This window comes from Aspergillus clavatus, genomic scaffold (genome assembly GCF_000002715.2).
Source record: "Aspergillus clavatus NRRL 1 1099423829798 genomic scaffold, whole genome shotgun sequence".
Lineage (NCBI taxonomy): Eukaryota > Fungi > Ascomycota > Eurotiomycetes > Eurotiales > Aspergillaceae > Aspergillus > Aspergillus clavatus.
In genome coordinates, this window is record NW_001517101.1 from 332846 (window position 1) to 356701 (window position 23856).

The 23856-nt window shown below is 50.4% G+C and overlaps 9 protein-coding genes across 9 annotated transcripts, besides 1 other annotated feature; 5 read left to right on the forward strand and 4 right to left on the reverse strand.

The window, feature by feature from the left end:
* Window positions 1-22: 22 nt before the first annotated feature.
* ACLA_089150 (60S ribosome subunit biogenesis protein NOP53) lies at window positions 23-1447 on the reverse strand (the record flags this gene model as incomplete). The annotated part of the gene is made up of 3 exons (XM_001272648.1): window positions 23-239; window positions 296-1234; window positions 1314-1447. 3 exons carry the CDS (start codon window positions 1445-1447, stop codon window positions 23-25), a joined length of 1290 nt encoding a protein of 429 aa, XP_001272649.1.
* A 376-nt stretch (window positions 1448-1823) lies between these two features.
* Window positions 1824-4389, forward strand: cef1 (putative cell division control protein (Cdc5); the record flags this gene model as incomplete). The annotated part of the gene is made up of 4 exons (XM_001272649.1): window positions 1824-1849; window positions 1909-1942; window positions 2018-2361; window positions 2415-4389. 4 exons carry the CDS (start codon window positions 1824-1826, stop codon window positions 4387-4389), a joined length of 2379 nt encoding a protein of 792 aa, XP_001272650.1.
* Window positions 4390-4757: 368 nt separating this feature from the next.
* On the forward strand, window positions 4758-6660 carry ACLA_089170 (NuA4 histone acetyltransferase complex catalytic subunit ESA1; the record flags this gene model as incomplete). The annotated part of the gene is made up of 6 exons (XM_001272650.1): window positions 4758-4840; window positions 4937-4964; window positions 5060-5124; window positions 5193-5227; window positions 5282-6438; window positions 6502-6660. The coding sequence occupies 6 exons, from the start codon at window positions 4758-4760 to the stop codon at window positions 6658-6660; spliced, it is 1527 nt and encodes a 508-aa protein (XP_001272651.1).
* A 931-nt stretch (window positions 6661-7591) lies between these two features.
* Window positions 7592-11823, reverse strand: ACLA_089180 (uncharacterized protein; the record flags this gene model as incomplete). The annotated part of the gene is made up of 4 exons (XM_001272651.1): window positions 7592-10950; window positions 11009-11179; window positions 11233-11482; window positions 11533-11823. 4 exons carry the CDS (start codon window positions 11821-11823, stop codon window positions 7592-7594), a joined length of 4071 nt encoding a protein of 1356 aa, XP_001272652.1.
* Window positions 8322-8341: a microsatellite.
* An 861-nt stretch (window positions 11824-12684) lies between the features above and the next one.
* ACLA_089190 (F1F0 ATP synthase subunit f) lies at window positions 12685-13318 on the reverse strand (the record flags this gene model as incomplete). Its single annotated transcript, XM_001272652.1, has 4 exons — window positions 12685-12710; window positions 12762-12827; window positions 12893-13043; window positions 13271-13318. The coding sequence occupies 4 exons, from the start codon at window positions 13316-13318 to the stop codon at window positions 12685-12687; spliced, it is 291 nt and encodes a 96-aa protein (XP_001272653.1).
* Window positions 13319-13637: 319 nt separating this feature from the next.
* Window positions 13638-14407, forward strand: ACLA_089200 (ETC complex I subunit; the record flags this gene model as incomplete). Its single annotated transcript, XM_001272653.1, has 3 exons — window positions 13638-13876; window positions 13928-14038; window positions 14098-14407. The coding sequence occupies 3 exons, from the start codon at window positions 13638-13640 to the stop codon at window positions 14405-14407; spliced, it is 660 nt and encodes a 219-aa protein (XP_001272654.1).
* A 1181-nt stretch (window positions 14408-15588) lies between these two features.
* ACLA_089210 (deoxyhypusine monooxygenase) lies at window positions 15589-16684 on the forward strand (the record flags this gene model as incomplete). The annotated part of the gene is made up of 2 exons (XM_001272654.1): window positions 15589-16079; window positions 16168-16684. 2 exons carry the CDS (start codon window positions 15589-15591, stop codon window positions 16682-16684), a joined length of 1008 nt encoding a protein of 335 aa, XP_001272655.1.
* Window positions 16685-16777: 93 nt separating this feature from the next.
* ACLA_089220 (DNA-directed RNA polymerase I core subunit RPA12) lies at window positions 16778-17284 on the reverse strand (the record flags this gene model as incomplete). The annotated part of the gene is made up of 2 exons (XM_001272655.1): window positions 16778-17106; window positions 17170-17284. 2 exons carry the CDS (start codon window positions 17282-17284, stop codon window positions 16778-16780), a joined length of 444 nt encoding a protein of 147 aa, XP_001272656.1.
* A 485-nt stretch (window positions 17285-17769) lies between these two features.
* ACLA_089230 (putative sister chromatid cohesion protein Mis4) lies at window positions 17770-23312 on the forward strand (the record flags this gene model as incomplete). Its single annotated transcript, XM_001272656.1, has 5 exons — window positions 17770-17932; window positions 17996-18185; window positions 18240-18376; window positions 18433-20443; window positions 20501-23312. The coding sequence occupies 5 exons, from the start codon at window positions 17770-17772 to the stop codon at window positions 23310-23312; spliced, it is 5313 nt and encodes a 1770-aa protein (XP_001272657.1).
* Window positions 23313-23856: the final 544 nt, after the last annotated feature.

The following is a 23856-nucleotide window of genomic DNA, read 5'->3' on the forward strand; positions in this document are numbered from 1 at the left end:
ACCATTAAACCAATTACCCTAATTACAATCCCGGTACTTTAAAATCCTTGTATGTCCACTTCTCTGTTATCTTCCTCTTGGCCTTCTTGGCCTGTGTGATCGGTTTGCGAGACTCCAGCTTTCCCTGCACTATCAGTGTGCGGAAACGGTCGTCCAAAAGATTGCCTTCCGGCTTCAGGAGGCGCAGGGAGTCCTGAAGCTCATCAGGTAGCACCACCTCCAACGGCTTCTCGGGAACACTACAGTCCAGTCAGTAAACATGGGCATTAACTAAACGAATGTACTGAGAACGTACCGGTTCTTTCCTCCCAATGGCCTACGTCGCAGGGCAACGTCGTCACCCGCTTCAGAAGAATCATCGCCTGATTCTTGACTGCGCTCGAGTTGTCTCTGCTGGACCTGTTCCGCGATGAGTTTCGCTTGCTCCAGTTGCTCTTCTTTCTTCTTCATCTTCTCCTCCCATTTGGCCTGTCTTTCGGCCTCTTTGCGCCTCTTGATCTTATTTCTCTGTGTTTTTGTCTTGCGCTCTGGGCGCTTCTTGTTCAGCCAATCCGGCTTCTCATACTCGCTTTCGAATCCTTCCCAGGCGCTCTCGTCATCGGATTTGACCTCGCCGTCATCATTTTGCGCCTCGGCGATGAGACGCTGTCTCTCTTGCTCTCTCCGCTCTTCCTCTAAACGCTTCTTCTCAGCATCCACAGCTTCTTGACCCTTCTCCTGCAGAAGACGATCCCAGTCCTCGAAGGTGGGATTGTAACTGATACCGGCATCAGGTGCTCGCACAGCAGGGACTGGCTTTCCGTTGGCAGCGAGTGAAATGGGAGGCGTTTTGAGTGTTGCAGGCGCAACCTTGGGTTTCGGCTTCGGGAGGTAATCGAACTGGGGATCTTCGACAGGGGTTGATTCTTGAGCATCTGCCCAAGGATCATATAATTCGCTTCCTTCGGCCTTCAGGGTGGGGTTCGCATCCTTGGCCACCTGCTTCAAGCGCAGCCATTCCTTGCGAGTGACCCAGTCGCTCTTGTGCCTCTTAGACTTCGGTTCGATAACACCATCGGTGACCTTGGAGTTCAGACGTTTGCGGGTGTCCACTGCGGGTATGACGGACCTCTTTGCGAGGATTTCATCTGCTTTTAAGGGCTTGTGCTTTTTCAGGAATTCATTTCGGATTTCTGATGAACCCTCTTTATCGATGATGAACAGTTCATCGGAGGGCTTTTCTGCCAGAACACCACTAGAATTTTGAATTGGCGTCAGTCAAAAAAAAGCGCAACCTCAAGTCTCTTACAGTTATCATTTCACAAATCACATACCCTTTGATTTCTTCGTCTTTCAAGAGACGGAGACCTTCCTGAACCTCCGTAACATCCACATTTTTCCTCCACGCCTTCTTACCTTTACGAGAAGGCTGCTTGAATTGACTCGGGGCTTCGACTGAGGCCGACATAATGAATGGCCTTGCTGAGTCAAATTCTGAATCTTGACTGATTAATTTTTTTTTTATCTTCGTGTCGGCGATAACAATCTGAAGAAATTCCAAAAATCTGGACCCGCTTACCTAACTCGGTAGCGCGGGGCCATGCTAGAGCGGCTGCCGCGCTAAAGTGTCTTCGCGGCTAACTACTTGTCGCATGGTTAACACCATTCTTAAGACCTTTCTGCGTGCAACTCATCTATCGAACCGCGTCGATTGCTTGTCGACAGTCCTCAGTGCAAAAAGAGATTCTACATCCGTGTCTCATTGTGTGCGAATACTGGTGTGGTCCTTTTCAACTCATTTTTATCACATCGATCTGGCATCGCGCTGAGCGATCACACTCGCCATGCCCGTGGTCAAAGGAGGTGTTTGGTAAGACCACTCGCGGGCTTCTGAATCCCACCATCATAGCATAACTGATTTTCTTATAGGACTAATATCGAGGATGAAGTCCTCCGGGCGGCGGTATGTCTCGGATACAGTCGTATTCGCTGAAAACCATTGAACATCAACGAGCTGACACGTCTTCCTTCTGTCTAGGTATCCAAGTATGGGTTGAATCAATGGGCGCGAGTATCTTCGCTCCTTGCGAGAAAGACGCCGAAACAATGCAAAGCGCGATGGGTGGAGTGGTTGGATCCTGGTATCCGGAAAGTCGAATGGTCGAGAGAAGAGGATGAGAAGCTGCTACATCTGGCCAAACTGATGCCGACACAATGGCGAACAATTGCTCCGATTGTTGGACGTACCGCGACCCAGTGTCTCGAGCGCTATCAGAAACTCCTTGATGAGGCCGAGGCCCGCGAGAACGATGAGTTGGGCTTAGGAGGTCCCTCGGGCGGCGAGGCGGCCGCACCGAGTGCAGATGATGTCAGACGACTACGGTATGAGCCCTTGGCTTCAAAAGTGTGATTTTCTGTGGTGCTGACTTTCATAGGCCCGGCGAATTAGATCCTGATCCGGAATCAAAGCCTGCACGACCCGACACGATTGATCTTGATGAAGACGAAAAGGAAATGCTCAGTGAAGCTCGTGCTCGCTTGGCCAATACTCAGGGAAAGAAAGCAAAGCGGAAGGCTAGAGAACGTCAGCTCGAAGAATCGCGAAGACTTGCGGTTCTTCAAAAGCGCCGCGAACTCAAGAATGCCGGCATCAACATCAAGGTCGTTACACGTAAGAAGGGCGAGATGGACTACAACGCGGATATTCCGTTCGAAAAGCCGGCAGCACCTGGATTCTACGATACTATGGAGGAGGAAGCTCGAAACGAAAGACAGCGGGAGATGTTTGACCCCCGGAAGCAACAACTTGCAAACAAGCGGAAAGGAGATCAGGATGAAGATGCGGACAGAAAGAAGAGAAAGAGCGACAAGAACAGCAATTCTGCCGCATTTGCCGCTGCTGCAAGAGCTGGTCAAATGCAGAAAATCCGTGAGGCTGAGCAGAGCAGCAAGAGGAGAGCTCTTGTCTTACCAACGCCCCAAGTGAGCGAAAGTGAGATGGAAGATATCATCAAAATGGGTATGGCTGGTGATAGGGCTAGTAAGATGTCTGGCGATGAAGAAATGACCCGCGGGTTGATCGGAAATTACACCTCAATCGTCGGTGGGACGCCGATTAGGACACCACGAGCTCCGCCAGAAGAGGACCACATCGCCAATGAAATCCGAAACATCAGAGCATTGACTGAAACACAGTCATCTTTGCTTGGTGGTGAAAATACACCTCTCCATGAAGGAGGTTCTTCTACCAGGTTTGATGGCATTGCTCCTCGCCGACAACAGATTGTCACCCCGAATCCAATGGCTACTCCCTTCCGACAAGCCAACGGCATTGGTGCAACCCCAATTCACGGTGGCGTTGGTCCTGGAGCGACTCCTCTCAGGACGCCTAGAGATCAATTTGCGCTAAATCAAGAGGAAGCCGGCCATTTGGTAGGCGCTACACCGCGTGATCTTAGATTGCATCAAAAGGCCGTCAGTCAGAGTATCCGTGGTAGACTGGCTGCCTTGCCAAAGCCAAAAGAAACTGAGTGGGAATTGGAAGAACTTCCGTCAGAGACCGCAGAGCCAAGCACTGCGGCAGAAATCGCTGAGGAGGACTCTGCAGAGCGTGACCGGAGAGAGAAGGAGACGCGGGAGCGGGCTGCCCAGGCTGAATTCAAGCGGCAAAGTCAAGTCTATCAACGGGGTCTGCCTCGCCCTAGCGTTCTTGATATCGATGCTCTGATGGAACGGGCCTCGCATATCACGGATCCCATTGGCGGTATGATTGCCAGGGAAGCAGCTCTTCTGATTGCTAATGACGCTCGGAAATTCCGCCTCCCTAACGGTAAGATTGAAGGGAAGGCGCGGAAGCTGGAGCCGATTGGCGATGAGTTCGTTGAGGCAGCTCGTGCGGCTATCACTGCGGAAGTTCCTTCGTCTGATGAGAAACAACAATGGCTGCAGAACTTTGATGACAACTGGTCATCGTCACATTCCAGTGCTCTTCCAGGACTATCTAACTATGGCGACGAGGAAGACGAGGATATCTATCGACAAGAGCAGCGAATGATCGGCGCCTTTGACAATGTGCAGGCATCTTTGTTGGCTACCGCAGAGCGAGGAAACAAGCTCGAGAAGAAACTTGCTTTGCACTACGGTGGATATCAGAACCGTGCGAAGATGCTGCGGACTAAGATCATTGAAGCCAGTGCCGCTTTGGAGAAGTCGAAGGATGAACTTGATGCTTTCCGGACCCTTCACATCTCAGAGGAGTCGGCTATTTCGAGGAGACTGGAGAAATTGCGCGACGATGTTGCCTTTGTTCTGAAGAGAGAGCGTGAAGCTCAGGAAATATACAGGACGAGAAAGGAGGAGCTGGATGAGCTTGTTGCCGGGACAGTAGGTGCTGTCAATGGGTGGCACTGAAGGGCATGGGATGATTGATACCTAAAGATGTACACTATCTCACCATTCCTAATCATGAACTATGGTGTTTCTCAATTATTGAAAGCTTGCACAGAAATAGTACCTGTAGATTAATTTTCAACATCCTGAGTGTGGTGGTTATCCCCTGAGGCCGAGAGGCATCACCAAACCCAGTGTTGATGGAGACAACCAAAAGCGGATGGCAAAAGAATTGGTTCAAAGGCGGTCGCTTCCAGTCCGTCAGAACAGAACTGAACCTCACTCTACCCCTGCAATATATTTGGATAAGTCCATCAAGCAATCCACTTACACCATATTTTTCATCATACAAACATTGCCAAAGTCGCTGGACTCACATCTATATCACGATGGGTGTGCGAGATTCTCACGGGGAGATCAGTGGGACACCCGACCCTGTCGAGAAGGGCTTTGCCACCCTCAACACCATCCGGTAAGTCATTAAGACAGAGAGTTTTCTCTGCGAAAAATTATTTCCTGAGATTTCTGTATGGGTTTCCTCGGTCGCATGCACTGATCATGGAGATAGGATCGGTGTCAAGGCTATGGTTCACAAGGTCAGTTTTGCTCATCAACCGCCTCCAAGCATCTTCCCATATTCAGTCACGTGATATTGGTCTACTCAGAGACGCTGACCTACCGACTGGTACAGGATGGCGAATTGAGAAAAGCCGAAATTCTGTCTATCAGACAGCGCAAGGATGGGCCTAGCTTCTAGTAAGTCAAGGATCCCAGGTTTCTCTGGCATCATGTCCTGGGATTTTGTGCTGATTGTCTCCCTCCAGTGTTCACTATGTGGATTTCAACAAGCGTCTAGACGGTGTGTGAATTTCTTATTCTATACATATGAGAAAGGAAATGCTGACTCCCTAAGAATGGATTGATGCTGCTCGACTCGACCTGGCTCATGAAGTTGAGTGGCCTCAGCCCGAGAAGCCCGAGAAGAAGAAGGCCGGTGCTGGCAACAAAGCACCCAGCAAAAACAAGCGTGCTAGAGGGGACAGCCGCGATGTCTCTGCCACTCCAGATTTGCTCACGGGCAAGAATGTGAATGTCGGCAAGGTGCAGCGTCCGTCCAAAGCTGGCGGAAAGGAGAATCGTGATGGGACTCCTGTGGCTATGCCCATTGTGAGCGCAGACGCTGTCTCTGTGGATGGAACCCCAAAGGCTGAAGCAGATGATGTTGAGATGATCGATGTCAGCTTCTCGGAAGGGAAGGCTATCAAGGAGGAGGAGAAAGCGTTAGGGCTCATGTCGCGCGAAGAGGAGATCGAACGACTGCGGACAAGTGGTAGTATGACCCAGAACCCGACGGAAATCCATCGTGTGCGAAACTTGAACCGTCTGCAAATGGGAAAATATGACGTTGAACCCTGGTACTTCTCGCCCTATCCTGCCTCGTTCTCTGACGTCGACATCATCTACATCGACGAGTTCTGTCTGAGCTACTTCGACGACAAGCGCGCGTTCGAGCGTCACCGTGCGAAGTGCACGCTTGTCCATCCGCCTGGTAACGAAATTTACCGGGATGACTACATCTCTTTCTTCGAGGTTGACGGTCGTCGTCAACGCACTTGGTGCCGTAACCTCTGTCTTCTTAGCAAGCTTTTCCTCGACCACAAAACCCTCTACTACGACGTCGACCCTTTCCTTTTCTACTGCATGTGCACAAGAGACGAGACCGGCTGCCACCTCGTCGGATACTTTTCTAAGGAAAAAGATTCCGCGGAAGGCTATAACTTGGCTTGTATCCTGACACTACCGCAGTATCAACGGCGCGGATTCGGTCGGCTGCTCATCTCCTTCAGTTATGAGCTGAGCAAGCGCGAGGGAAAGCTCGGTTCTCCTGAGAAGCCACTTAGTGATCTTGGTCTGCTGGGTTACCGACAATACTGGCGGGAGACGCTCGTTAACATACTCATGGAGCCTGAACGAGAAGCCATCAGCGAAAATGAACTTGCTCTCCTGACCTCGATGACTGAAAAAGATGTCCATGAGACGCTAGTTGTCTTCAACATGCTCCGATACCATGTATGCTCTGCTGTCCCTCACTTTTCTCTTTTGCTGTCATTGATAGGACTAACAATCCCTTAGAAAGGAAACTGGGTCATCGTCCTGACCGACTATGTAGTAGAACAGCACAACAAGCGCCTGGAAAAGGAGAAGGTTAAGGGAGCGCGCAAGATCGATCCAGCACGTCTGCAGTGGAAACCCCCCGTGTTCACCGCGTCCAGCCGGACATGGAACTGGTGAGGCTGCTGTGCGCACCAGGAAGCGCTGGTTTCCGTTTGTGTTTTTCTTTCTAGCAGTGGCGTTTAAGGTCTAGTTTCGGATTTGGGTTATGGCAGGCGTTGATGGGTGTTTTCATGGAGAAAGCTGTCACTTCGGGCGATCTGTATGATATCAATCACATGTGGGCTGGGTTAATCAATCATTTGCTGGATTCGGTTACATCAAGCTTCAAGATACATATCTTTTCCTACTTTACTAAACTTGGTATGGTAAGTCTGGCTGTATCGCTTCTGCTGCTCTACGCACGACATCCTAGAAACTTGAACGATACCGATAGCAGCTCTAAAGGTGACTCACACCTCGCTGTTTATGAAGAAGATCGCGGTATGACCCAAGCATTTATCTAAACGCGTATCGATCGCAGAGCAGGACTAGATGTAATCTCTATATAGTCCGTTATACAAGAATGCTAGGGATGGTCAGGAGAGACTTTCAGGAATGATATGACTGAGCGTCATGGCCTCAACTCGATGGCTACATGATAACATTGTACGTCTAGAGGAGCACACGGATTAACAGATCAGACAGACGCGGGCGAAAACTGCGTTTCCATTCTCCGAAATCTCCAAGAACCAGAGGGAATACAAATGATGAAGTCACAAAGTGTGATGTATGGTAGTCATTGTGTCTCAGATGAGGATGTTACTTCAAGTGAGTACTGACAAGGTAGAAGAAACTGAGGATAATGTACGATGGGAAGGACATCAAGAGGAGTACTAGAAAGTTCAGGCAATTCCAGATCGTTTCGATCTCCACGGGCATAGCTCATTCAATACCGAAAGAAAACGCTCAACGAATACCCGAAACCTGAGAACTGCCATTTCCGAGCTAATAGAGATGATTCTGTGACGGGGGTTGATATACCTCCGACCGAGGGTGCAAAAAAATGCCCTTATTGAGATCCGCTAAAGGTACGCGGGCCCCAGGCTGCATTTCGCGGTTGGTGTCGTGGCGAAGAACTGCTGCCGCTACCATTCTGCTGGGAAGATGTGGTCTTCTTTGGATTAGAATTCCCAGACCCTTCCCGAGGCTTCGTGCCCTTTCGTGGCTTAAAGGTCGATGGCCCTCGCTGTCGAGAACTCTGACCTCCAATCTTCTTAGGGAGAGTCATTGTTTTCGCAGCGATGGTACCTGGAAAGCGGATTGAAACACGGAGGCTACCGGGGGAGTCTTTGTCACTAATGCCGAAGAGATAAGGCTCAATACTGTGAACCTGCATCGGCTTGAGATTCTTGACCCTCAGGCGAGATTGAGACGGCGGGGGAGCGGCATGCCAGGCTGCGGGAGGAGCATTGTTGGGTACGCGAACGACAGGCAAGGAACCTGCTTCACGGTCTTCAAAAATCTCCTCTGTCTCCTCGACTTGCTGGGCACTCGCCACTCCATCACCTGTGAGAATAACATTCTCGATATGGTGAGGAAGGGAAACCGAAACCGCTGCAATATGCAATTGAACATCAAGAGGCTCTTTAGATGCAGAAGTGACTGCCAGAGCGTTCTTCTTCTCGGGTACAGTCTTCTTTCCAAAGAGGCAGTTGATCTTCTCCTGCCAGGAGGTTGCGGTCGAGATGGGTTGGGGGGGAGCACGTGGAGGTGCAGCAACCATAGAAGCAAAAGTTGGAGGCGGCGGCGGCGGCGGCGGAGCAACAAACTTAGGAGGGAGTTTGACAATGGGTTTGGGAGCAGGAAGATGAACCAAAGGCCTGTTAGAATCTCCAGTATACACTGGGTGATTCGACAACTCCTCTGGAGGTGGCGGGGATGGGCTCCGGATTTGATCTTCTTCCTCGTATGCCGGTCTCTTAAATTGCTCTGTTGCCTGGGGAAAGAATCGCGAACTCCGAGCCGGAACGTTGACCAGTGGACGAGCGTGGGTATCGGCAAATGGAAGGGTGCTGACAGGATGGTCGAATCCGGGAAGATGGCTAGAGATTGCCCCTGTATTTTCGGTTGACCTTTGAACACCGATGACCTGTCTCTGGCCATTCTGATCGCCAGCGCGAACTTGGCGCCATGTCTCGTTGAACGAAACCTGCAGAGACTGGCCCTCGCGCACAGTATTCATATCACTAAGAAGCTTTTCGTTCTCTTCCGCTTCACGTTTCGCAGCAACTGTGTGGAAGTTATTCCAGGCCGCGGTGCTAGTGACATGGGGTTCCTGCTGCCAATGAGGCTGTTGTGTACTAGGAGGGCCAATTGGACCGGGACGAACAATTGGATGCATAGGGTCAAAAGGTACATGTCGGACCTCAGGAGAAGGCAAGGAGGGGATCGTTGTGGTTTCCTGTGTAGGTCGAGTAGGGGCGGTAAAGGGTTGTGGACCATGGGGCATTGGAGGTTGGTCGAGACCAAGATGACCACGTAGAGAGATGTCTCTAGGTGGAAAGCCTCCAAGGGCCTGATCAAAGATGCCATTACCGAGTGTCTTGTCGTTACTCAGAGGCTTCCAGGGGTTTGCGATGGAAGAAGCCGCGGCGCCAAGCTTAGTGTTCGCGGACCATGGAGAATACGAGCTCGATACATCAAGATTGCTCTTCCACTGCGAGCTCGACTCTTCAGTCCTTGATTCAGAAAGCTTGTCGGAAACCCGAGACTGCTGGGAATCGGCAAGCTGTGGGGGCCCAGATACCATGGCGGCGTCGTGTTTGGGTTCACGAGCTGGCGAAGGTGCGCGCCGAGCATTGGCGATCGGAGCCGGTTTCTCCACAATTCTCTCCTTTTCATTGGCAGCAACGAGCTTTTTAACGGCATCGGGATGGTGAACCTTCATCATTCCGTATTGCTTCGGTTCTCCAGTCGGTTCTGGTACTGGGGGCTTGGGCGGAGAGTGCGATGCTTGCGCAGCAGCCAAGGATGCATTTACTTCGGCTTTACTGGTGTCCAAAGACTCTTTGCGCTTCGGCTTCGGCTTTTCGGGCGCTGGTCCTAATGCCTCGAGCTTCTGCCGTATTCTTTCGCGTTTCGCAGCCTCCTCCTTCTCTTCTTGTTCCAGACGTCGCTGCCGAGCTTCCAGCCGTTTCTCCTTCATGATACGTTCTTGCATGGCAACAGGATCTTCCTGAGGGGCCAGTACCGCGGTATCAACTGCTTCTGGAACAGGTGATGCTGAGGGTTGTTGGTTGCTCATGTGAGAATCATTCACAGATATGTCTTGTTGAGGGCCTGCGGGCCCGTGTGAGGGCCGAGCAGCTGAGGCTGGACCATGGCGTCCTGGCGAAAGCCCGCGCACTGGTGCTTCTTTTGAGGGTAATTGTTCTTTGTGTAGCAATGATGGGTCTATGTTTCCGTTGACCTGTGACCCTCTTCTCGTCTCGAACATTCTCTGTGGCGCATCAGGTCGACCGATCGACATCCGACGCCCAAAGCTTCCGCTTCCTCCGCTCACGTTGGATGAAGTTCGCCGACGGGTCCAGTGACCAGAATCGTGGCCACTCGATCGGTGAGTCTGAAAGGCTGGAGAAGGTTCGGCAGGTCCTGCCTGCTCGCCTTGCGTGGGTCGCTGTAGCAGAGTTGATGGTCGAAAGCTTTGCTCGTGACGCCATGGTGCCTTTCTGACCTCGGGGACAGGCTCGTAACGACCAGACCTGGAGTTGAATAGCTCGCGAGTTGCTCCTGATTGCGTCTCTCGCCAGGTTCGGTTGAAGTCATCAGCGGCAATCTCCTTGGGAGGTATGATTCCGCTGGGCGCCTCGCTCACATGAGAATCTTTAACGGGGGGATGACCAGGAGTATAAACTTGAACAGGTGGCATAACCGGGGATACTTTTTCAACAGGTGGTAATTGGGCCCAAGGCGACTTCGCGGGTGGGGGGGCAGGGCTTGTGGACGCTGAAGACGGCTTGTCATTTGGCCCTTTCGATAGAACGGTTGCACTCTTCGCTTGTCTCTCCGCGTTTGCCCCAAGTCTGAGGACCGTAGGATTGGGCCCAATGATGGTTGTCGACTTCGGAACGACCTTTGGCGCTTCTTTGATAGGAACGGGCTCTAGCGCTGGAGGACTAATCTTTGTCTCGGTCAGTGCCTTCGGATCTTGGCCAGTCGGATGCGCGGTCTCAGTATGGGCAAGACTGGTCTTGGTACCGTCGGTCCATTCGATCGTCTCAGGCGCCCAGTCATCTTCATCGTCATCGATATCGGCCCATTTCGCTTCAGTTCCACCACCATCTTCTTGAATACGAGAGGTCATATGAATCCCGTATTGCTGCTTCAGCTCTTCGTCTGTCAAGTGCTTCGGCGGCGTAGGCTGGACCGCTATAGACAATATTTGTTAGACGATGGCATTCCAAGTTTGTGACGAGTGGTTTCTTACGTCTATTCTTGTTCCACACCTGATTTGGATCCGGGCCCCCTCCACCTGCTTTGCCTGCACCAGCTCCGGACTTTGACAATGAATCACGTAGGCTGCTGGTCGTTTTGGCGACCAAGCGTGGACGTGAACTCTGCAGTGTTCCGCTCATAGGGGTAGTTAACGACGAAGGGGCTATATAGTGTTAGTATATCATCCACTGAGTCCTCGATAGATACCGTGTATACCTTGCGCAGATGTCTTGGTGGCACTTAGCGCGCCTGGAGCCTTAGGAACAGAGAATTTGGCGAAGGAAACAGGTTTGAACGTCGCCGGTTTCTTCGAGCTCGAACGCTTACCGTCCGTTCGACTGGCGTCTGACTCCGAGCCACCTTGGGAAGCAGTATCCTCCCCTCCATCTGACACCGAAGCTACCCCATTCATCTCGAGCGCTCGTGTAGCAACTGGTCCCGGACCCTGCTTTGAGAAATCCTTATCCTACAACTGGTTCAGCAGCACACTCGTTTCTACGTTGGCGAAAGACTCACTGTCGATGAGCCCTCAAAGTCCCTTCCCGACTCATTCTTCCCCAGCGATGAGTCGGCAGCACTCCGGCTTTGTTCGCTCTGTGAATCGTTCGCGTTTGTTGTTGTCTGTGTTGTTTCGGTGGTATGTTTGGTCTCCCCCACGTCCCCTCCAGCAAAGATCTTGTCGTTGGTGCTCGCAGGAACGTCGGAAGGCGAAGGCTCGCCGCCCGACAGGGTCTGATTTACCACATCGTGGTTTTTCTGCTCTGCCATAACAATGCTCGAGTCTGTGAGATCCGCAAGTTGCGACATCTGTTAGACTCGTTCTGAAACTGTAGATGCGGGATAGTCTTGTCGCAGTATCCATGAACTTATGATGAAGACATGAGGAAATAGTCTGGAAAATACCTATTACCAGGTATTAAGAATCGCCAGGGTTTTGATCGCTAGCTCAACTGTGTGAGCCTTTGGGGGGTTGATGGAGATTGGGAAAAGCTCCAAACGATGGGATTAAGGCGGCGAGGAGTGTCCAAGTCAAAAGGGTGAGAATGAATATGCTAGAAGAACGGGCAGGCGAAAGGAAATGCGATATAATAGTTAAACGCCACTGCCCAAGGAATCCCAAAAGGGAGGTCACGATAGGGTTGATCTTCGCAGGTTGATGATCGGGTGATGGCTGCAGTCATGGGTGACGGCTTATGTTGGAGCTGAGGTGGCTGTTTTGGGGTTAGCGTAGGACGAAAATGAAGTAAAGACAGTCAAAACCACAAATGGGGGCTGGAGCCGCAGGGACAACGAAGTGCTATTATTGTAGGGACCTGTTATTGCTAGACACATCATTAATGAATTTAGAAGAGCTTTGAAGACTCGTAGAACATTCATCATGCGATAGACACCAGATTGGTTAATTTACTTCTACAGCCTCCCACGAAGAGGAGAGTACGCGCACCGTCAGGGGATGGAAGACTCCACAAATCCTACAAACCCCGACGACAACCTGTTGTTTTCCAGGACACACATATTCAACAGCAGATCAGATTCGATAGCATAAGAAAACATTGCACCAAGACCCAAGCTGCAAGGCCGGAGGTATGCCTCTTTTACATTGCTTCCATTCTAAGGGTGGTGGTATATACACAGATCCTCCGCGACCCATCCATGACGATGGAGAGTTTAGTGGGGGTGGTTCTTGTGGTGGCCTGCTCGAGTTAGTATTTATCTATTGTAATAATTCCAGACAGAAGACATACGGAGGTGGAAGTAGTACTCCATGCTGTAGCCGAGGATGAGGATACCGCCGATAGCGTGAGCAAGGGCTGGGAAGAGGTATATGTTAGCAAGCCATATTTATGCAATCTCTCGGGCGGAGGAAGTCACTCACGAGCAGCGGAAGGATTCTTGCCGAAGTAGCGAGCCTGGTAGCGTCCGATGAGGCCAGTAGGCTTGACATCAGGAGCCGAGCCGCGAGGGAGTCTGGCGTAGAAGTTCACCACACGCTCCATACGAGCAGCATCCTTGGCAGCACCGATGGCCTTTAGAAAGAAAGTCAGTGATTGACGAGCGAGAACATTTCATTTGTTTGCGGTCGGCTTGGTGTCGTGATGAAAGGCTTTTTCGGGACAGTGTACGAAAGGACTTTTTTCAGTATCAAGGTAGATGGAAGGGACTCACGTTAGGAGAAGCGATCTATCAAGCAATTAGCATGTCTCTAAGCAATCCATATTGGATCCAATCTCAAGATATTTGCGCTGTTACTTACCTTGGGAGGGATCAAGGTCGAGAGACCTCGGCGGGCAATGTAGCTCATCTTGTCTATTTCAATCTGTATTAGAATTCCAATATTCATTTATGGACCATAGCAATCGAGAGAGTACGATTCAGGAAATCTTCTTACCTTAGGTACAGGCGAGTGAACCGTACAATCGATAAAGACGAAGGAGTGAAGATGTGCCTGGAGAGCGCGGGTTGTCGGATGAGCGGTTCCTAACGTCGAGAGCCTCAGACCGCGCTAGCCGTATTTGGACATGCCTTAACCACCAGCCCTCGCCGCATACCTCACTCACGATAATTGCACTACTGCTGCCGGCCATTGCTCTCCACAATCAACGACAGACAAATCTGCGACCATGTCACTCTTCAGAGCAGGCAACGCCGCTTGCTTCCGGGCTGGTAGGCTCGCTGTTCCTGTCAATGCGCGTTTCATTTCCTCGAACAACCGCGCTGGTGACCCCGGTGTGAAAACCAGCTCTGCAGACGCACCTGGCACACCTTTCAAGGACAGCTCTCTGGTTCGCAAGGAGACCCCATCCGAGGCAATGGCTCGTCACCAGCCTGACTATGAGGCCACGATTGATCATGCTACATCGTAAGGGACACCTGGATGACACCAGAGAGCTTTGACTAACAACTAGTTCAGTGTATTCTCGCCTGTCCCGAAGCGTGTTATGGATGGCAGCGAGCCCGGTGAGACTGTAGCTGCTGCTGTTCTCTCCGGTGCTCCCACGGATCTTCAGGCTCGAACCGTCAGGTATGGACTTGGGTCGCATATGTGTGCTCCGGCAGTTTCCTGACACTCTCCGCTACTAGGATCTACCGCCCCACGAAGCCCGCAACGCAGTCTGGTACTTGGCACGGACACCACTGGAGAATGGACTGGGATATTCTGCAGAAGGGTCACCGCTGGGAGAATCCTCTGATGGGCTGGCAATCTTCCGGCGATTTCATGCAGGGCACCCACCTCAACTTCAAGTCGAAGGAGGACGCCATCCTCTTCGCGCAGAAGCAGGGATACGAATACTTTGTCCAGGAACCCAATGTGCGTCGCTTCGTTCCCAAAGCCTACGCCAACAACTTCGTCCACGAACCCAAGAAGCTGAAGCACATCCGGACCAAGTGATTGGAGTTTTCGAGTGTATTGTGTATATAAATGCGTTTTTCTTTTTTTCCTCAAGTTGATTCCATAGTTCAAATGGATCCTCATTGTTTTTTATCACTTATTTTCCTTGCGCATTGTTCATCATGGTCTACTCCGTGGGATCTCACCCGCATACTTTTCTTCGCAAGCTGATACTGCTCCCTACTCTATCAAAACATTGAAATGCCGGCTGATCGAATAGTCCTGTGAAAGATGATACTTCAAGGGGAGCTCGATGCGACGGTTGCCACAACTCAATGGAGTTTAGAGAATTCTTCACCAAGAATATGCGAAGGTATCATTGCCTTGTTTACTCAGATGGAGTACTGGCTCTGATATCATTGACCCAGAAGTAATCATTGAGGTCGTTGGCCAGGACGTTGAGATATAGCTCCAGCAAGCCTATGACCTACGGAGGCCGGCCCCATAGCTGAGAATCATGGCGAGATTGATGAGTTGCAAGCTGCAACCCATCGAGCACAAACAGTGATAGCAAGAATTTGATCAAGCATAGCATCCGCTCAGCACGCAATGGTCCACGCTCAAAAATTAGACTAATGCGAATCCCTGGGCCAGTCCCTTTCTGTGGCTTGAGTCTTCCCATTAAACATCAGACTATGTTGCTCGCAGATGTGATATAAAGATGCTGTGCAAGTCAGCTGAGAGTGGCAGCCATTAATTGCAGAAGATCTGTCCCTGTCAGTAAATGCAATTTGGTCTATATGCTCAGTCCTCCATTCGTGGTTTTCATTCTAGCTCGCATGTATATCTCAATCACATGTATTCAGAAGGATATATTGATCAACAGTGTGTCATGTCAAAGTGTATATCCATTGGCGAGTGTAGGCAACGATTCCTGCTCATGGTTTTGACGACCCCAACTGAACGACTGCCTAAGAAGATTTGAAATAATTCTCCATTCGCACCACAGAGTCATCACCCTCCAGCTTCGAAAATGGTTGTTTTGGAATCTTAATTGAGTGTTCTTCTGTAGGGAGCATTTTAGGCATAGTTGCCGTGACCAACCCCGCCACCCCACCTAAAATTTATTATCTGGAAGTGATAAGATCAGAAAATTTACATGTTTTGTGAACATCTAAAGGCCAACAAGTCCCTCAATACTCCTTCCGAATACCCTAGATACCCGTTCTTATAGTCCCAAGATGTCACCTTCAGCGACCGATAACTCAGACGGCCCAGATGCCACCGTCCTCACGCTCCGCAAAGTCCTCACTTCCGAATCGGAGCCGCTCGCTCGCCGATTCCGTGCCCTCTTCTCCCTGAAGTACCTTGCCTGCCAGCAGCCAGCTACGGAGAAGACGCTCCCCGCAATCCAGGCCATTGCTGCCGCCTTCACCTCGCCATCTGCCCTGCTCAAACATGAACTTGCATACTGCCTGGGCCAGACTCGGAATCCCGAGTCTGTGCCCTACCTTCAAGAAGTCGTCAAGGATACAGAGCAGGATACAATGTGCCGCCATGAGGCCGCGGAGGCGCTTGGCGCATTGGGCTATGAGGACAGCCTGGAGATTCTGAAGGTCCTCAGAGATAACAAGGACGAGCCGGACGTCATCAGGGAGACTTGTGATATTGCTGTGGACAGAATCCTGTGGGAGAACTCTGAACAAAGGAAAGCAGAGAAATTGAAGGCAAGGTATGATGCATGTCGCAGAACAAGAAAGATAATCTATGATTATGCTATCTGTTTTTTGCAGGTTACTGATCTTCAATTGAACTTCTAGTGACTTTACCTCGATCGACCCAGCTCCACCACTTCCCATGGCGACCAGCGAGCCTTCAATTCCAGACATCGAAAAGAGATTGCTCGATACAAGTCTGCCATTGTTCCAGAGATATCGCGCGATGTTTGCCCTGCGCGACCTTGCTTCACCTCCCGATCTCCCCACGGCGACCCACGCTGTCGAGGCGCTGGCTAAAGGACTCAAAGACCCATCCGCACTTTTCCGCCATGAGATCGCATTTGTTTTCGGGCAACTCAGCCACCCTGCGTCGATTCCAAGTCTCACTGAGGCGCTTAGCGACCAGAATGAAGTTGGTATGGTGCGGCACGAAGCGGCAGAGGCTCTGGGAAGCTTAGGGGATTGCGAAGGTGTGGAGGACACATTGAAGAAATTCCTGAACGACCCCGAGCAGGTCGTACGAGACAGCGTTATTGTGGCTCTGGACATGGCGGAGTATGAAAAGAACGGTGAAATTGAATATGCTCTGGTGCCGGATTCTGGCGTCGCGGCTGCTTGAATGTCCCGGATGTCGAATATGTATCTCATTACAATGTCGGTATTGCGCATGTATCTTTCCTCCCATAGACGTACAATCATAATCTTGAAAGAGCTATCCTCTTCCTCTGGCGCCTAGTTGTTTGCAGTTTCCCTGCGAGTAATTGTCAGCATTAAGCGCGACGAAAAGATGAGCGACGGGGTTTGCATACTTATAACCGCAAACACAGGTGTAAAACACGGTACTGCCTTCGTCTGCACTTCGCAACTGGACCGTTGTGAAGTACATCTCCTTCCTCCCACATCTGGCGCAAGTATGTTGCGTAAGCGCTTCTGTCCGCTTATCCTCTGCTGTCAAAGTCTGGACTGCAGATCTCTTGGCTCTCAGTGCCGACGGGAAGGCATTTGGTTTCGACTCGGAGACGATGGTGTTGGGAACGGTATCTGAGAGTCAGAAAAGTCAACACAAGCGCGCTCATTGAACTCTCACATATGAAGCCAGCTCACCTTTGTTCCGAGCTCCGCATACATCACAGAGAAGCACCTTGGTAGGATCTCCAGTCGACTCCGGTAAGAGGTTGCCGCAATCTGTGCAGAAAATGAGGGATCCGATGGCAGACATTGCTGTGAGTTGGGCGAAAAAGTGAGATTAAATTTGAGATGAGGTCAAAATGAGATTGATAGACAATCTGTAATAGTATTGAACAGGTTCAGTAGCCTTGCGAGTAACTTAATCTTCAACTGGTTGCAATAGGGAATCCCGACTTTTTTTTTTCTGCCCAGGAATAATCGCCAACGCTGCAGCACGGACCAACCCGCCCAATAATGTCTGTTACACATAAGCCAGAAGTACCCGACATCTCTTAGTGCTGGGCGGTCAGCAGCGGCAGCAGCAAGAAAGCGTGCCTGGCAGTAATTATTATCCATTCATTATGTTCCAAGCTAACTAAGTATTGCGTCGCTAGATATCAGGGATCCTTATCATCTCAAAGAAGGATGGTAGAAACGAGATTTGACTTCTGTCGCTGATAGCCATGTCTTTGAGTGGGCCATGCTCCTCCTGTTTCTATCACTCGCCTCTCCTTCCTAACTGCTGCAACTGTCACCATGGATCAAAACTGGCGCCCGGCTGTCCAGGTCGTCATCAATGGCCGCTCTCCTGCTCAAGGTCATGGCTCTGGGGGGATGCCACAACATCGGTTTAGACCTTTGTTGGTTGATGAAGCGTTGCAGTATTCCCCTATGTCTAGTTCACCTGTATTCGGCTTGGGTATGTTGGCCATTCGCTCCATGGAAGGTGAACTCAAACTGATTGATTGCTTGGGCTTTCCAGACTGTATTCTGCGTCCTGACGTCGGCAGGCCACCTACTACAACCTCCATCAATCATATCCTTCAGTCCGGGCGTACGGTTTTGAATGAGCTCAACACGGAAATACAATCCGGGCGTGATGAGTCGAGCCGATTAGAGACATCCCGCGAATATCTGCAGCAGCTCCTTGATGGGGATCAGTTGACAGAATTGTAAGGATTTGCAATCTGATAGAACCATCACTAGTCACTAAATCTATTCAACAGCAAATTTAAGCTTCCCACCGGTTCTGCACGTCCTCAAAGTTCATTGTCAGGTCCCACCTCAGAGCAGGGCACTGGTCGTCACGAGCTTGGTCCGTTTGCTAAGATGATGTTGGATGCCACAGAAATAGCGTTTCGATGTAGGACATGAATTCCTGGTCTCCTACTGAATTTTCTTTGGGCTGATCATTCATAGATCCTACTTCATCCGAACCGAAGAACGAGAAGACCCTCCAGAAAGCAGCATCGTGGAACGAGCAAGCGCATCGTGCGACCAACGCTATCTCGATACCATACACGCAGCCCAATCAGCCAACAGCAAGCCAGTTCTCAGTGGTGATTCCTGTGAAGCCGCTCCCTTCCCTAGACGACCATAATGCTTTGAAGAAAAGGAAGCTCAACAACGAGGCGGACGATCTCACCATGATACGGCTTAAGGATCAAAAGGAGGAGGCTGATGCTGCGCTTGTGAAGCTACAAGATTTGTTTCACGAGGTTTTCGAGGCAGAGGACCAGCTGGAAGCAGAAGTAACATCGGGTATGATGTCCGAAGGGCAGGCTGGGCTTTTCTCGGTTGCTCGGACGCTTGACGTGAATGGACCTGTTCTTTCATCTGATGCACACAGTCGTCTTCAGAAGGCCATGAAGAAAGTTGTCGGCTTCAATCGACTCCAGGATATTCCGTCGGAGTTTTTGAAAAGGCTCCAGAAATTGTGTGAGAAGCCCATCATTGCCGCGCAATCGCCCGATCTCAGATTGGACGATCCATCCAGTGAATCGGAATCTCAAGGATGGTTGAACAAGATGGACGATATGCTCAATGCTTTGTGTGCAGTAGGTACACTGTTACAGACGATGTCTGGATCTCGGACAGAAAGGGATCTTTGTCCGGAGGACCTGATCGAGGCCATTCCGAATGTATTCAATCAGATTTTTGATCATTGCGTCATTCCGGCCGTTGAATCGCGCCCCGGGGGCAAAGAAGCCAAATATTTTGATTTCTTCTCTTCTCAGAAGCGTGTGATTGGGGGTATTATCCAACAAAGTAAAAAGGTTCTTGGCCTGTTTGCCGACTTCTTATCTCGGGTCGATGTCTCTGAAGGCGCAATTACCGCAACGGAGTTTTTCGCTACCAAGTTGATCTTCGTGGAAAATGCTCATACCGATAAGGATTCTGCTGTGGGCTATCAAAAGTATGAATCCGTTCGCCGTGGAGCAATGGATGTCCTGGCAAAGATATTTTCTAAATATCCTGCTCAACGACCCTTTATTCTTGACGAAATCCTGGTTTCCTTGGAGAAATTGCCCTCTACGCGACAGAGCGCTAGGCAATTCAAGGTTGCTGACGGTAAAAGCATCCAGTTACTCACTGCATTGGTGATGCAGCTTGTTCAGACTACTGCTCTAGATTCCCCATCTTCGACAAAACGAAAAGCGGAACGGAACGTGGCAGCTGGTGACCCCGGTGAAGAATCGCCGGAAGGTGAAGATGACTCGGCCGACGAATACGAAAATGATGAATCTGATGTATCTCTGGAGCGCCTGGCGACGAAGGTCAACCGCCTCTACGACAACGCTGTTCGCAGTGCGCAGTACATTGTCAAATTCATAGTGCAGCGTGCAATGACATCTACCAAGACAGGTGATCAGCCGTTTCGGAATATTCTTGATATCTTCACCGAGGATCTCAAAGGTGTTCTGGGCTCAACAGAATGGCCAGCAGCCGAGCTACTTCTACACATAATGGCCTATCACATGGTAAATATTGCGGATCTTGATAAGAGTTCGGCGACTGCGAAGAGCATGGCACTGGAGTTGTTGGGTTGGATGGGCTCTGCCATTTCTGATTTGATTGCGACGGCTCAAAACTCACTTTCCTCAATGAATGAATCCGATGCTGAACTCACTGACTATTTGAGACAACTGTTTGAAGATTATTCCAGTCACGCTTTGCATCCCCAAGATCTTGTTGTACCGGAGGGTCCATATCGAATAGCTCTCGAGTACCTTCTGCAGGATCGCTCGTCAGACACTTGGCAGCTCTCTAGCGCTCGGGGATTTTATCTGGCACAATGGGCTAAGACTGTTTGTGGTGTCTATTACAATTCAGAAGATCAGCACGAAGTCTCTCCAGACAGTGCCACTGACGACCTAGTTGTTCTCTTGACGAGGTTGTTTTCCGACCCCTTGTGGTTGGAAACGAATAGGTGAGTGTCTTTACAAAGGCTGGTCTTGAGATCTCGTCTCTAATTTACCTGATTTAGGTATTTCGATAGGATTTCTTCCACTCACGGAAAACTCGCGTATAATCTGACGGTCTTAAACTCAAGCTTCTGCAAAGCTTTCGATACAATCTTGAAAGTCCTTCTCAACTCACTGGGCAGTGATCAGGCAAAGGTCCGCAGCCGTAGCTTGAAGAGTGTTATTTACATGCTTGAGAAAGATCCAAGCCTCCTAGACAGAGACGCATCCGTCATGCACATTATTCTCCGGTGTACTACAGACGCGTCTCCTATGGTCCGTGACTCTGCGCTTTCACTAATTGCGAAGTGTATTGCTCTCAAACCGAAGCTTGAGGAAGATGGGTGCCGGAGCATTCTAACCTGTGCGGCTGATCCGACAGCTGGGGTACGGAAGCGCTGCATTGCGCTGCTCAAGGATATCTATCTCAAGACGTCACGTACCGAGCTAAAGTTGGCAATCATTGATAGCTTCCTTCAACGGACTAGCGACCTTGAGGAGAGTGTATCTTCTCTGGCACGTCAGACATTCGAGGAGATCTGGCTTGCTCCGTTCCATGAGCTAATCGATTCAGCTCAAGATGGTTCCAAGCTTAAGGTCGGCCTTGGGGAACGAGTGACATTGATCGTGAACTTAGTCCAACGCAGCGAGACTGCCCTTGAAACGCTTGGGGGTTGTCTCAGAAAGATCCTTTCCGAGAGTTCCAAGACCGCTGCCTTGAACTTCAAAGTGTGCAAAGCGATGGTTGCAACGATGTTCGAAAAGCTAGTTGAGGACAACGAATCTTCAGGCAAGGAGTTTCAACAGGCTCTCCTGCAGACGATCACAGTCTTTGCAAAGGCCAATGCAAAGTTATTCAGCCCTGACCAGCTCGAAACCCTTCATCCTTATATCGGCAATCTCACCACGGCAGAGGACCTGTTTATTTTCCGATCTGTTGTGGTCATCTATCGATGTGTCCTGCCATATGTATCGTCCGCTCATAACACTCTCCTCAAAGAGGTGCAAAATGACTTGTTCAAGAGCGTCGCGAAACTCGCTCGTTCTGAGCTCAACGAGGTAATGGCCTGTCTGTGGACCATCAACGGGATCTTGCGCAATACAGACAGGCTTGTGAAGCTCACCATTTCGGTGCTGAAACCAATTCAACAGTATAGGAGCGCTGACCTCACCGATAATGCCAATCCCGCTATTGTGGCCAGGGCCAAGAGTTATATACGAATTGCAGGCTGCGTGGGTCGACATTGTGATCTCGAGAAATATGAATCACACTTCAGGAACGCATTCCCTTCGTGGAAAGGCGGATCTGTGGCCGGGCTGATGGTAGATTCTATTGTGCCTTACACACTTGCAAAGCAACCTTTGGAACTAAGAGTCATGGCACTGGAGAGCGTAGGATCTATTTGTCAAGCATGGCCTGCTCAATTCAGTCGAGATGAACCCCGAAAAATTCTGTCCATGGTCTTCAAGGAGGACAATGCAAGTCTTCAGAACATCGTTTTGAAATCATTTGCGGAATTTTTCGCCATGCACGAAGGCAAGACAGAGAAATTTGTCTCAAGCGCTGAAGTCACAGACCAGGAGAATTCCACCCGATTAGGAGGTTCTCTGAAGGCGAGTGATAATGATGGGGCCGCGGCTTTGATTGCGCAACATTTTCTACAAAGCATGCTTCGGGTCGCTCAGTCACGGCAGGATTCTTTTGCGTTGACGGCTATTGAATTGATTGCCAGTATCAACCGCCAAGGTCTGGTCCATCCGAAAGAGTGCGCAGGTGTCTTGGTTTCGCTGGAGACGTCGACAGTTCCAGCTATTTCCAAGATCGCTTACGATACACATAAGATGCTTCACCAACAATACGAATCCATGTTCGAAAGAGAGTACATGCGGGCAGTTCAGGAAGCATTTTATTACCAGCGTGATGTGGTTGGAGACCCCAGCGGTGCCCTCGCCCGGCCTTATGTCGCCAAATTAGCACCACTATTCGAAATCATCAAAACCAGCAATAGTCGGTACCAGAAAAAATTCCTGTCGAATCTGTGCGCGAAGGTCAATTTCGAATTGAAGAAGCTCGATAGCACTGGGAACCCGCCGGAACATCTTCTGCTTGCACGCTTCGTGTCCCAGAATTTGGCATTCTTTGACTACGGTCAGCTCGCCGAGCTCGTCTCAGCTATTGGATCCATGGAGCGTATCGTTGCTGCGACAGGAACGGTCGTAGCGCATGCCATTGAAACCGACATTTTCCCTGCAAAAGCCGGGCCGCCGCAGGAAGGACAGTCAACGGACTCCGCAGCCCCAGGGCCGATTCACCCCGAGCCTCTGCGGCAAGTCAACCCAGCCGTCCTCCGGCAACTGGCAACAGCGGCAGCCTCACTCTCGATGCTCTGGGAGGCTCGAACCTACCTTCGCCGCCTGTATGGAATTCACGCCCATGTGCGAGACAAGGAAGGCAAGAATGCGCCCAAGGAGCTCAACAAGTCTGCCACAAAAGTGCAAGGAGTGACCGGCGACAAATTCTGGGATGCCATTGCCCGTAACCTGGAGACGCTCGAGAGTGAAGACCGGATGGTCAGCAAATGCCGCGAATTTTCTACCTTACTCGCGATCGATGACGAATTCAAGGTCGTCGACGACGAAGATGCGGAAGGCGACAACTTCGATCATGACCTCGACGACCCGGGAGCTGGTCTTGCGCCAGCCAGTCAGCGGCCCGGCAAACGAAAGAACTCTGTATCCAGCCAGAATCCTGTCAAGCGACCTCGGGGAAGGAAACCTGGCTCCGGCAAGAAGAGAGCGAGCATGGAACCAGAAGACGATATGGACTGGAGCTGAGGTCTCCAAATGCAATGGGTCAATCTGGCCATTACGCTTGTGTAAATTTTTTATGACAGCTCAACATCACATAGAGTAGAGGGTCGTATATGGGACCGGCACTGGTGTTCGGGAAGGGGGCGTTATATTTGCTTTCATATCTCAAGAGATATTTATATCTAGCTCTTCTGTGATATTAGAAAGAGGGCTGGACGGGGGATTTACTATTTGACTATTTATTATCTTATGGATCTTATGGACATTTCTATGATCTTCTCTTTCCTCCTTCAATACTAGCTAGACGAGGATATCAATGGAAACATTCTCACCGCACGGTTGTTCCAAACACGAGATAATACAGGGATATTAATATTTATCTCAGCATCAATCATCACTCCATCAGCTTTATGATTTTATCTCATGGCTACTGCATGCCAAGTACGCTACGAGCCTACGACAGTTATTTTAGTCACTAGGGACCACTGACCAGTCTCAACGATGCCGAGATACCCATCGTTAAGTTAACTATCTCTCGTTCTTAGACTAAGTCCTATCAGACAGTCAG